Source organism: Nothobranchius furzeri, chromosome 18, assembly GCF_043380555.1.
Source record: "Nothobranchius furzeri strain GRZ-AD chromosome 18, NfurGRZ-RIMD1, whole genome shotgun sequence".
Lineage (NCBI taxonomy): Eukaryota > Metazoa > Chordata > Actinopteri > Cyprinodontiformes > Nothobranchiidae > Nothobranchius > Nothobranchius furzeri.
Genome location: NC_091758.1, coordinates 21,865,400 through 21,878,526, shown reverse-complemented (window position 1 = coordinate 21,878,526; position 13,127 = coordinate 21,865,400). Strand labels below are relative to the sequence as shown.

The 13,127-nt window shown below is 40.9% G+C and overlaps 1 protein-coding gene across 1 annotated transcript; it reads right to left on the bottom strand.

Moving 5' to 3' along the window:
* Nucleotides 1–5,978: 5,978 nt before the first annotated feature.
* crip1 (cysteine-rich protein 1) lies at nucleotides 5,979–9,525 on the bottom strand. Its single transcript, XM_015969591.3, has 5 exons — nucleotides 9,332–9,525; nucleotides 7,081–7,175; nucleotides 6,889–6,946; nucleotides 6,313–6,357; nucleotides 5,979–6,212 (listed from the first exon to the last, which is right to left on the bottom strand). The coding sequence occupies exons 1-4, from the start codon at nucleotides 9,369–9,371 to the stop codon at nucleotides 6,317–6,319; spliced, it is 234 nt and encodes a 77-aa protein (XP_015825077.1). The 5' UTR covers nucleotides 9,372–9,525; the 3' UTR covers nucleotides 5,979–6,212; nucleotides 6,313–6,316.
* Nucleotides 9,526–13,127: the final 3,602 nt, after the last annotated feature.

The window sequence follows — 13,127 nt, the reverse complement described above, 5'->3', positions numbered from 1 at the left end:
TGGTGCCAGTTTCTGTTGCCACGGCAACAAACAGGTTAAAGGGTTGTTTTCCTTTTAAGGTCAAACTGCAGGTGGGGCGCTAAAGGGATGAGGGGGGGATTGGCTCCAGTTACTCCCCAAATTAAACCTGGGTCTATGCACAAACTGTATGTGTGTGTGTGAGTGTGTGTGTGGTAAAGTCGATTGTTTAACTCTACCAGAGAAAAAAGGTTCAGCAGACTGTTCTCCTGTTGATGTTAATTTAATTTCCTTTTATTCAGACGTGTTTTGAGGGTTGTTTCATTTATTTCTGAGGCGGAACTTTTATTGTGTCACAAAAAGTGTTAAAAGCAGAACCGCTGATGAAATCGAAGCCACTTCCATTTCATCCAGTCGGTTAAGGGAAAACATTTATTTAGCTAAAAGATTAGAAATATATGAACGGAGTTCTATGTTTGCATACTTTCTATGCTATTTTCTTATAGGGTTCACACTAACGATGAAATCTGAATAGAATCTCAAGTGCTTTTTACTACGGCGTAACTTATTTGTTCTGATTTTGATTTTTACCACCTGTGTTTTTAGTAAGGATTTATCCAAGCACTGTCTATTAAAGGTTTAAAGCATCCAGCAGGATCTGACTGATTTTTCTTTTTTTAACCTTTTTTTTAACTCGTTTTAAATGGTCATGTTTTTGTTTGCCTTATAAAACAGGCATTATAAATTCAATGCATTATCATCATCAAAGCAAATGTTTAATTATTCAGTGGTAGGTGCAACTCCACAGTGAGCCACAAGAGGGCGCGATTGCAGCAGCAGGGGAACAAAAGCAGCTGTAAAGACTCATAATTTGGGGTTTCATGGAGCAGTTTTACCTTAATGAAGATCTGCTCTAATGAAAAGTATAAATCTTGAAAACAACTTATTCATAAAGCATGTTATGTTAAAAGTTATATATGATCACAAAAAAGAATAAAGCTTAAATGTATATTGAAAGATTTGATTTAGAAATGTTCTGAGTCATGAATTTGGGTTTAAATGCTTTAAGGTAAAAAAAAAACAATCATTTATATAATAATGTAGCGTGATCATTTGTAAATCTTATTCAAACATCCTCATTATTTTGTGGAGTTAAGTGGCTCTATCAAATACAGGTCATTTAATATAACTATGTTTGTCCAACATAAATAAAAATAAAGCTTACTTCTCTTCATAATTAACATCTATGATAATAATCTGAGAGCCCATTCAGTTACACAAAATTAGATCAAGTTAGATTTTTAAAAGGATTTTTACATTAAAACAAGTAAAAGACATAAAAGATGGTATTCGTTTCATGCTTGTTGAGTTTTATTAGCATACACTTCATTTCTCATGTGAAATCAGATCTTTAGGTGATTTTTTAGGAGCATCCTGAAAGTACTGGATGATAACAAGTTTTCCGATGATCAAAGCTCAAACTAAAGATCATATCATGAACTGTTTTCCCAGCGCATGGAAACAGGAATCAGGTTTGTTTATCTCAGTTCTGGTTGCACCCTCCTCCCACTCTTAACGCTTCTGCTTCATCCTCCTCTTTTTTTTTCAAATTTGGGGTTTTCTCTAGCAGTCTTGTCCATCTCATTTGCAGGATGATTTGATGACGAAGTGCTACAGAAATACTGCAGATAAAAAGATGAGAGGAGGCTGGGCTGATCTCAGCAGCACCACGACGAGCAGCAGGGCAGTCTGGGAAAGGCCAACCAGAACAGCATGAGGCTCAGATGTGACCTTGTGTTCCCTCTTTGCCTCTTCCAGCTCGGAGGCGGAGGAGAAAGAAGACAAATCGGAGGCAAGGTTTCCTTGTACAAAATCTTTTCATGAAAAACGTCAGAAAATTGCAAAACAGTCGATGACACTCCATACATTTTACATTTCCATGACACTTTGGATAACTTCTGCACTCACATTGCTGTGCAGCAATCACACAACACAGAGAAGGTTTTTTTCCAAGAGTTTTAATTTCCCTCAAGGCTCAGGCAACATGTTGCAGGAAACCCAACACTTGCAGCCAGGTGCTGTCCCCGAGAGTGTGTGAACAAACGTGTGTGGGAGTTCAAAGAGAGAAAGTGAACGAGAACGAGTCTGTTTGGCTGTGAGATCGGATGCTTTATGTAGGAATCTTACCTGTCGACTGCTGCGACCCCAAAGAATATTGATGAATTAATGTTTAATGTTCAAACATGTCATGGATTTGTTCAAAGCTTGTTTAAATATTAAAAATAACAACTTTTTTCAATGAAATATGGCAAAGAAGACCATTTTTATGCATTATATCAAATGAATGATCACTTTAAAGTCCTAAACATGTATGAAATCAGGTGCATGTGCTCAACAGGAAGTCAGTCACATTGCTTTTAGTACATTTTCTAACTCCTATGGCTTCGAGCTTGGACAGTAAACTCAACTCGAAGTATTTATTTAAAAATTTAAATGCTTATTTTCCTTTTTTAACAGAAACAAATAATTTCTGCAGCTATGTTGCATCTCTTATCATAAATGAGTCCACGAGGCCTCCTTTATCAGTTCATGTTGACGTGTCAGAAGTGCGTTTAGGTCAGCATGGTGCTTATGACTCTACCTCACTGAATACAGAACACAGAACACGCTCTCTGTCTCTGTCTCGCTCCTTCTCTGAGAAAAGCACATAGCTGTGATGTAACTTTATCACAAGCACTGATGCATTCTCATAAGACGACTGAAACCAACCCATCTCTGAGCCGATACAGCACGAACCGTTTCCTTTTATGCTTGAAAATGAAACAGTTCAATAAATCAAGATAACTTTTAATTTAAAAAAAATGATCCACATGCTTTACAAAGAGGCTGTTGGTCCTCTTTATCGATCTCCTGCTTGGCTGCTGATAGAAAAATATAATTTTATGATGCAAATTTGAAGTTGTGCTGCACAGCGTGGCGATCTGGGGGATTAGGAGAAAGTAAAATAGGAGATTAAACAGAAAGGGTAGCAACACTGTGCCACACCTCTAAAATATGCCTGAAACGTGTGGGAGGTGATCCAGGAAGCATACGGTCTGCCAAGCGGAAAAAAGAAAGAAAAGGTAGAAAATTCTGAAGAAAACATTCATTAATGTTAAAATCTTAATTTCCACTTTAGTTTGTATGTTCGGATCCTTTGCCATAGTTACTCATGTGATTTTCTATGGGAAATGGTTCAATAAAGTTTTTTGAACATAATGTGTTTTTGAACAAAACGTGTGTTTGGATGGTTCAGTATCTGTACCCATGGATACTTCAACATGTGGTCCACCGGGCCTGGGGTCTGGGGTTGAACCGCTCACCCTCCTATCACTGAACTGAGCTCTTCATTGAGCGGGAGTCCCTTTTGTTCCTGAACTTGGTTATTCGAAGACAAGAAGCAGACTTGAGTGCATGTCAGCTTTCACACATCTGATACAGTTTAAAGTATTTGCTGCTCTGTGCTGGGTTACAAAACATTCACCAATTCCCTTTAGACAGTGGGGTGTGAACTCTAAAGTTGCAAAGAAACGCTCGACTAATATCTCATCGCTAAAACACGAACAGCCAGACATGTAATCTATAAGGAAGTCTGTTGATGCCGTTTCATGTTCAAGCTGCATTTAAGTGAGGAATAAATCTTTATTTCTTACAGTTATTACAGCAATGATCCCCAGGATTGGTCATCCACAAGGATGTGTCCCTGGATTCAGCTTATTTCCTTCAGGTAGAAGAGGACGCAGCCTCCAAGGCAGCATGAGACTGAGAGGCTGAGGGGAAAGTTAGTTTTGCTTATCAATGCAGGACCCAGTTAACCCAGTTAGAACCACATCTGCTCTCTTATTTTTACTTTCATAAGGGATGTGAGAACTTCTTTCATGGCTTTAATTGATACAGAAACTATAACAGAGTCAGAGTTTATGGTTCTGGTTTGTCTGAACATCTCAGTCATGGGTACATTAGTGTGTCTGCTGTTATTCATGTTTATTTAACGGAGGTGTGGACTCGAGTCACATGACTTGGACTCGAGTCAGACTAGAGTCATTATTTTAATGACTTCTGACTTGACTTGATAAAATCTATAAAGACTTATGACTTGACTCGGACTTGAACGACAGTGACTTGCGACTTGAATCGACTTGCATCTGTTGACTTGATGATGACTTGAGCATATTTGATATTTTAGCACAAAAGTGACACGATGTGGACAAAAATCATAAATCATTCTTGGTTCTGGGTGTGATCTTGTACTGCTAAATGCAGCAGCACTTTGATTATAATCAGTTTCAGTTGCACTTTCTGCTTGTTCGAGCAAATAAATGAAGCTTTAAGAAGCTTTTTTTCTGTAATTTGTTTATTATTATTGCCATTAAATTGAAGCTGGGCAGATGACTTGATTATGACTTGAAAATTCAAAGTTAAGGACTTGAACTTGACTTGGACTTCCACGTAATTGACTTTGGACCTGACTTGGACTTGGTTGTCTTTGACTTGACAGAAAAGACTTGTGACTTACTTGTGACTTGTAAAGTAGTGACTTGGTCACACCTCTGTTATTTAATGTGAACGACTGCTGACATTCAGCAATAATCATGTTGTACGCTCTAAAATGTGTTTTTTGTGTTTGTTTAGATTTTTTGTTGTGCACATTTAAATACTCATGATTTTAATGGTTTGACCTGGATGTTTAGAGTGTTTACATAAACTGTAAAAGGAAAATAATCTGAAAGCTAAAAGAGCAACAAGATAAATGATCTTGATCTGCTGATCTTCACCCTGATGAAAACAGTGCTGATTATTAATCATTCAGGGGATTTTTTTTGACTGGTTGGACGCTTTTAACCTCTTCTAGTTAAGATCTCTAAAGTCACTGAGGTCACATGGATATAACTGACCAATACGGCTGTTGTGTGGTACCTCAGGATGGTGTCACATGTTGTGGAGGTATTTAGTCATGTGAGTCATGGTAGAACTGAAACGTTTTACATGATTAATACCAAGCAGAAGGCAAGAGGCCGTGAGGAGCCAGACATCTTCACTCACTAGGTTTGTTGTGCTTCGTCTTGTACGCTCTCCTGTTCACATTTAAAACTTCAGAATCTCCAGGAGAGAACCGTAACGCTCCGGGCTCGCACAAATATCTAGAAGGTGTGGGTTTTCCTGCACAAAACGATGTGAGAGGAAAGTTTTCATTGGAATACATTAATGATCAGAGGAGAGATCCACTTGGAAGACTCGAGGCCAAACAGAAGACATAGGAAATGGGTGAAGGCACATTATGACTGCAGCTCTCACATAAAACCCAAGCTCATTTCACTGATTGTTTCCAGAAGAAGTAAAAAAAAAATGCATTCCTTCCAAAACACCAACTGCATGTTCTTATTGTTGTCGAGCATTTTTTTTTTCTGTCACAGGAAGTATCTTTATTGCACAGGAGAGCATGACAGACAAACTGGCTCTTTGTTGGGGCTTGTTTAGCTCAGTTACCATAGCAACTGCTGGACAAAGATAAGAGGAGCCGGGCGCAGCGAGCAGATGGCTGCAGACAGAGATCAGGACGATGAAAGGGGGCGCTTCTGGTGGATCAGCGGAGAGTCGGGGTGGCCTCAGCTGCTCCGAGGTTGTGTCATTACCCACAGTGCAGCTGCACATGTATTCAGGCTTTTATGCAGGGGCAAACAGTTTCAATATGCATCTTTATACTTTGGAATCAGGAATCGTTAAAACATTTTCATGACTGCATAACTTGACTGGCATATCCAGGGTTCGGTTTTTTTAGATGAGTGCTTGTTATCAGACCAGCATCATGAGACTTTTATTGCCTTCTGAGATAAACTTATGTTTCATGAAAATAGCTTAGTTGTACATTTTTGCAAAACAAAGAACTCTAAATTGTTACCATGAAGCCTAATGTTTAAAATAGCACCACTGTGTAGTGGCTTTTTAGTGATAATAGGGATTGAAATTGATTAAGAAACAACTGAAATTTGACTCATTGTTTATTCAGACGACATGTGATCAGAGTGCAAACTCCTCATGGCTAAACTTGGGAATGCAAAATTAAAAATGAAATAAAACAATGCAGTCCAAAAGGTCATAGAATAAAAGTACGTGGACATTTTTCTCTAAATTAAAGCACTAAATGTTTACAGGTTTTATTTGTTAGGTGTGGTTACTTCGATCTTCTTTCCAGAGAACGTGTTCGCTGCGAGGTCCTGATGACAAAAAAAAAAAAAAAAAAAAAATGAATACACGTCATGCAAGTAAAATGTAAATCAGATGAAGTAAAAGCATGAATGTCCTTGTGAAGTGTACCTGTTTATTTGTAGGCATGGCTTTCAGTTCCACCACGTCCAAATCCTGAAACATAACAAATGAGGGAATTCAATTTTAAAAATAACATTTATGAAGATAACTGGAAGGTTTTTTTTTTTACTTTACAGCTGGAAGTTGACAAATATCACAAAGGTTGCCTCAAGGCTGGGCGATATGGCCTAAAATCGATATCGCGATGTATTGAGGATTTCACCTCGATAACGATAAGTTGGACGATAACTACAGGTATGCGCAGAAACAAAAGCTGCCCACTAGATGGGGCTGTCACAGGTATTACATCACATGACTTAAGGTGGTACAGCTTCTTAAAGGGACATGAACGTTGCCAACCTACACACATCTTTGCATTTTTTAATGACATTTATTGACATGGGAAAAATTATCTCGATAAAAGTCGGAAAATTCAAACACCTAAACATACCTCCTCTCACGTTTGATTGAAGCCAACATTTAATGCCAGTGGGGATTTTTCTGACATTTATACACTTTAAGTTTAAATTTGACATGTGTTGTTGGGATTGAGTTACATGAATTATCTGAAGAGATCCGACTCACCCTTAGGTCCAAACATGGCACCATAGCAGGGATTGTGACAGTATGGAGAGCCTTCATGCTGAAAGAGTCGGTTTGTTTAGTTACAAAAATGTTTTAAACATTTCCTTTTGAGAACATCCCTAGTTAAGTGTAAATAAAGGATTAAAGCCGTGTAACAGAATACGTTCATGCTATGCTGCTCAGAGATTTTACCTCTGCGTGAGAGCCAGGAGACAGTGTCTTGTTGCACTTTGCACACTTCAGACATGGTCTGTGCCAGTCCTTCCCCAGTGATGTCACCCTCTCAGCTGCCGAATACACAAAAAGCAGAAGAATGTTTAAAAACCTTCAGGCCGCTGCCACAAAGACAGATACTGTTGTCTGGATGGGTGATGGAAGTCAGGGAGTCACGCTGCAGAGCACACAGCGTCATCGATTTGTGAATTTTAATCACCATCGCTGTTTTACGCCACAGAGATGCACTCACTGCAGAAAATTGTTGGGCGTGGCCGTAGAGAGAGGGGGGGGGAAAGGAGTCTGTCCTCCTGCCTCAAACTCTGATAAACACGTCTTTATCTGTTTTGGTCGATCGAAGCAAACGCCCATCAAGAAGGATTCTCACTGAAATGTTGACCTTAAAAAATCTGCACTAGAAAGATTTTTAGGGAGCTCGTAACCAAGTTCAGAGATGAAGGGGTCTTAAACACGGGAAATACTGAAAATAGTGAGGTCCTAAAGTCAACTTGCTGCATATTTGAACAAGTTCAGCATGACGGTAAAAAAATGGGACACAGATGGATACAGGGTGGTGTTGACGGCCTCCACTCAGATAAAATATCAGCAAAGGATACATTCTTTCTTAAAAATAGCCCCAAAAAGACAGGAAGTAGTGATTTAGTGCAAGGGCGGGTCATCCTTTTGGATCAGAGTTACAAAAACCTCCAACCCATCACTCCAAACCAACTACAGGACTGGGTAAACAGCAGCTTATAAGCTTTATTTGGTGTTTCCACCTGGCAGTGCAACAGCTAACGCAGCGTGAATGATGACAGAGGAGGTAGCTCATCTGCCTCAACTCTTGATGCGTGGCGTGCTGTGGAAACAGTCCAGTGTACATAAACGCACATCCGACTGGAAAAACACTATCAAAGGATGCCGTTGGAGACACTGGGACACTTAGACATGCATAAAAATATAAAAAATAACCAGAAAAGTATCATTATTATTTATTATAAATCAAGTGAAAATATTTGCTTTAAATATTTGATATTTTGAGATAATAAAGATATCCATAAAAACACTTTTTGCAGGAACTCATAGTGGTTTTGCAGGACAGTGCTTCTATTGTTGCCTTCGCTCAACTAACATAGTTTCCTCGGCGCTGGTCTTGCTGCTCAAAGCACGACTGTCTGAGAGTTTCCAGCTTGAGGGAAACGTTTTTCTACTGTTGCTGGACCTCCATCCTTCACACACAGGCAGTGGTAGCCTGATTGTTTCCATCTGAGAGAACATTAAATCAGACCAGCAGCACGCAAAGATGGGGAGAGGCTGAGGTGGATGGAGAGTTTAGACTGCAGAGCAAAGTGGGAAATCGATGTGGACACTTCACGTTAATGATGCAGCTGTGCATCCAGAAAAGTTTTGCTTTTCTGCCACAGAACCTCCCCTGAAAAAAGGCTTAATGGTTTGTTTTGACAGTAGCTAATTGGCATATTTGTTCTAGCCAGGAACTTTATCCACGAAAGTGGAAAAGCAGGCTCCTCTTATCTAACTCTGACAGCCCAAAGCTTTGGCTTTTGGTTCAGGATTTCTCTGGGAAAAATGATCTGCTGCAACACTGAGATGCAGATACATTTCTGTCTAAATGAGTGGGACGGCATCCACATGAGATGAACGGGAAAGGAGGATTTTAAACCTGCTTCCTCTGCTCAGTTTGGTCATCAGTCACGGAGCTCATGACTCAACAGGGAGGAAATTGGCTCCCGATGGGAGCAAAGATCTCAAACAAAGTTATCTGATAACAAGAAGGCTGAAAAGAGAGCAGTGACCTTTGGAGTGTGCCATCATCTGCAGAAAGGATGCATGAACCATTTACTGCTCTCTTCTTCTTTAAGTGTGGATTTGCACATTAAAATTATGTAACACCAGGAGACCACAGCTTCCCCTTTCTCTATAAATACTAAATCTGTAATTAAATAACTATCAGTCAAATCTACGAATCAATGCAAACATAAATAAAACGTTTCCCTCATTTTCTTGTTTTAATATTTTTTAATTGGACGCATTTTGGTACATTTAAAAATATGAACAAATTGTCAATGTTTAAGTTTCTTTTTTCATAACTAAATCCTCTCCAAACTCTATATGCTGGTTAAATTCAGCTTCCTGTTTCCTCGTTTTAGCACAAAACTCAAAACCAGGAAATGCTGACATGTCTGCAGCTGCAGAAAGAAATAAAACTTACCGAAGTAAACCTCCTTCTGACACTTGGGGCACTTCGGCATGTTGCTGCTGGCGCGGCTGCGGAGATGAGAAACGAGTCCCTGTGCGGAGGTAGAAAGACAACAGCCGTGCGGACACCGCCCCACCTGTTAACGCGGACTGACCACGCCTCGTGTGTGTGCAGATGTGCGCTCCTCTTGTATTTATAGCACCGAGGAAATAGTTTTGCGCAAACTTTCTGGTTTTTTATTTATTTATTTATTTGTCACAGTGGGTGGAGAGGCTGGGACGGGTCAGCACGCAAAAAAAAAAAAAAAAAAAAAATATATATATATATATAACTACACGATCGGTCATGACAAAATGAACTTTTTCTTTGAGTAAAATGATAATTTAGAGAGCTTCTTTTATGGAGGAAGATAATCAAAGAAGAAGTGAAAACAGCAGATAAAATTACATCTGTTCTTGTTCTGTTCAAACTTGACATGAAAGGAGCAACAACACACCGTTGGTTTAAGACTTACATGTGACCCATGTTGGATTCAGTTGGGGTGTGGAGGGAGGTGCAGTAGCACGGTTACCTCCAAGGGCGCTCCCAAGGGCCACGATGGCCCTTAATTTGTTTATATATAACTGTTGTTATTTATTTATAAAATGGAATTAAACAGATTATTACATAGTTGTTATAATAACATTAGACAATAAAATAATCAGTTTTGAAATAAAAAAAATCACGCACACAATTGTTATTCTCTGAAAAAAGGACCTGCTGGGTGTTGGTTATAGTCCATTTCCTGTGTGACATCTTATCCTTCTCTGAACAGAATGTTAACTGATGTTATGAACAGTAGCGGTTTTAGGCACGGGCAGACAGGGCAGTTGCCCGGGGCAGCATTTTTTCATGAGACCAAAGGGGCGCACAAGCGCTGAGTAAAAAATAAAAAAGAAATAAATCTGCGCCGCACCGAGGTTTTCTATTCTATCTGTCATATCACAGAGTCTGGATTGGAAACAGCAAGTTGGCGCCCCCTGCAGATGCAGGCGCTCCTGCTGACTGAAGCTTGGTTTATGCTTGAAGCATTCACTTTCCGCTTGGTGATGCGGCTCGCGGATGGAACGCGCTTCACAACTCGCAGCGTTTATGGTTCGTGCGGCTCGTCTCTGCGGTGAGCCAATATTCTCCCAAACTGAACGGGGCAGCATGGAGCTCTACGACATGCACCCAACACTACACCATAGTAGAAGTAGAAATTACTGTTGTTTACAACATGGCATTTCAGCATTTTTAACAGCGTCCTCGTCTTTTCCGACAGTGCGAGCTATTTGTCTCCAAGAATTATTAACAACATGTTGATCACGGTGATCTCTGAGAGCTGAATCATACAAATGTCTGTATTTACGAACCTCTGCCGTACTAGTTCTTGCCGGTCCGCCATGTTTTTCCGCGTCCGTCCGTCCGCGTGGTTAGAAATTTTCCGAGGTGGGCGTTGCAGAAATTCTGGGCCGTGCGGAGGCGCGGTGGAGGGGCGTGGTTGTTAAAATGACGCAAAATGACGCAACTTTTCCGCGCGGAGCCGTGCGGACCTCGCGAACGCGTCAAGCATAAACCAACCTTCAGAGGGTTCAGGTGCACCCTTATGTCGATGGGTGCACCGTGTGTGTACGAAGAACAGGAAGGGGAGGGGTGTGGCGGGGGAATTCACCTCTGGGTCTTTCCCAAATGAAATGAGCGGGTAGGGGCTGAATCAGCTGTATTAACATGGCTAAAGTCAATCACATCTTGATGTTCTTCCATTTAACGCACATTTCATTCATAATATCATAAACACAGGCCTATCATTCTTTCAGGTTTTTCTGAATTGTGTGAACTGGCCACATAAAAAAAGGGGGCCTCGCCCGGGGAGTAATTCCATGTAGAACCGCCACTGGTTATGAAAACAACAAACCAGACAGTAAACACTGTCAGCAGTGATTAAACACTAATGTCGTTCAGCATGAAGGTTTGTGTCTGACTCACAAACTGCATTAACTGGTTGTTGAGTGAGATCTGATCTCCATCTCTGTCAGACACACACATGCTTAAGACGCAAAACACTTTCTATTTGCCTTGATTTAACACCTGTGTAAAAGGACCCGTGTAAAAAACAAAGACATGCAAGTGAAATGTAGCTACAAGTCTGACGAGGTTCTTTGCCCTGTTCATTCCTGATGTGATTTATTATATCTAGACAAACTTTTGCCCTGCACAAATATTTAGGTCATTCTGGGGTTACATTTGGACCGCTTTGGTTGTTATGTTTGAGGAAAGCAGATAAATTTTTTACTAATAGAAGTCATTAATCACAGGGAGCACAGACCTGGACCTGCAAATAGATTCTGGATAAGTGGGAGTTCTGGTGGTATGAAGGTGGAGGAGGAGTGGAGGTCTTACTGTGCTGTTGGGGAGTTGGTACGCGGGGAGGTCCGTGAGATCTGAGGTGGCAGGACCCAAGTGTCCAGTGGGGTCAAGATAAGGGTTCCAGAGAGCGGTGGATGAGTGGTGGTGAACGGGACTGTGGGGAGGAAGATGCAGGCTGAAGAGAGGTCCAGGAGTATGGCTGAAGGTGTGAAGTTGAGCAGGATCCGTGTGGAGTAATCAACCGGTGTTGAACAGTGGTCTCCCTCCTCCTTTTAAGCCAGCAGTGGCTGATGATGAAACTGCTGCAGCTGGTCCCGTTCAGACACCGCTCACCTGAAATGAACGCTAGAGGCTGATCAGAGGATGAGCTCACCTCAGACCACGACAACATGCTTAACTAGTGAATCTAAAGCCCTTTTTAGAAGACACACCATGCTGGCAAATCAGCTCAATACTGTCGCCACGGTTCTGTGTCTTATGAATGCGCCATGGCGGCATGGCGTTGTGGGAATTTAGCGGAATTCGCGCCGCCATGCACACTTGGTAGTAACATTACCGTAATGCCGGACTTGTGAATGCATATTACTTTTGTTAACAGATGTAACTGAAATGATAAACTGGAGTGATGCAGAGCTCCAGGAGCTTCTCTCCATTAGAGCTGGAGGTCAGATCACCAGAGACTGCACAGGGACTGTGGGGGACAGACGCCTTTAGGAGGCTTGTTTAAAAAACTTAATGAACGCTGCTTCGATCGCAGTAAAAAGCAAGTTATGCCCAAGGTAAAAGGAAGTCCGCGGAAACGCAGAGACCGCATACCCCCTTTCTACCGCCATCACGTAATCTTTCGTAAAAAGGACACAATTGCGCCACATTACTGCCACGGTCTGATCACTTACAAACAGCCTTAGGCTCCCTGATGCTGCCATGGCGTTTTGGCCAATTTGCGGCATCATTTTCTTAAAGAGGCTTAAACTGGCTCTAGATGAGGCAGCTTGAGGAATGGGTTCAGACTCACTCTTCAAGAACAGGACGTTTTTCCAGGATTGTACATTTCAGAGAAGATTAAAATTATTCTTTTTTTTGACAAAACATTTAATTTATTGAATGTCATCAGCCTGTAAAGAGCATTTCAAAACGGCAAAAAATGATTGATAAAAACATCACCAAGTACACCTTTAAACAACTAAAAGTAGCTGGGCTGAACCCAACTTGTTGTTTTGAGGTAAATCAGCCTTGCAGGTTGCTTGTGATTGCATAACGATAATGATGATGTCACGTCACTCTCTTTTATGACTCTGGCCTCTGGGTGTAATCAATACAAAGCAAACAGATCACACCCATCTCCAGAGTGGCTCTTAACCTGATCAGTACATTTCAGAAGTGGCAGTTAAAAATGTGGAGGAGGCTTGTTATGGTTACG

Coding starts and splice junctions, on each gene's coding strand:
- crip1 (XM_015969591.3), bottom strand. CDS start 9,371: ATGCCGAAGTGCCCCAAGTGTCAGAAGGAGGTTTACTTCG. Junction 7,176..9,331: donor TCAGAAGGAGGTTTACTTCG/GTAAGTTTTATT, acceptor TGTATTCGGCAG/CTGAGAGGGTGACATCACTG. Junction 6,358..6,888: donor TGCCATGTTTGGACCTAAGG/GTGAGTCGGATC, acceptor GTTATGTTTCAG/GATTTGGACGTGGTGGAACT.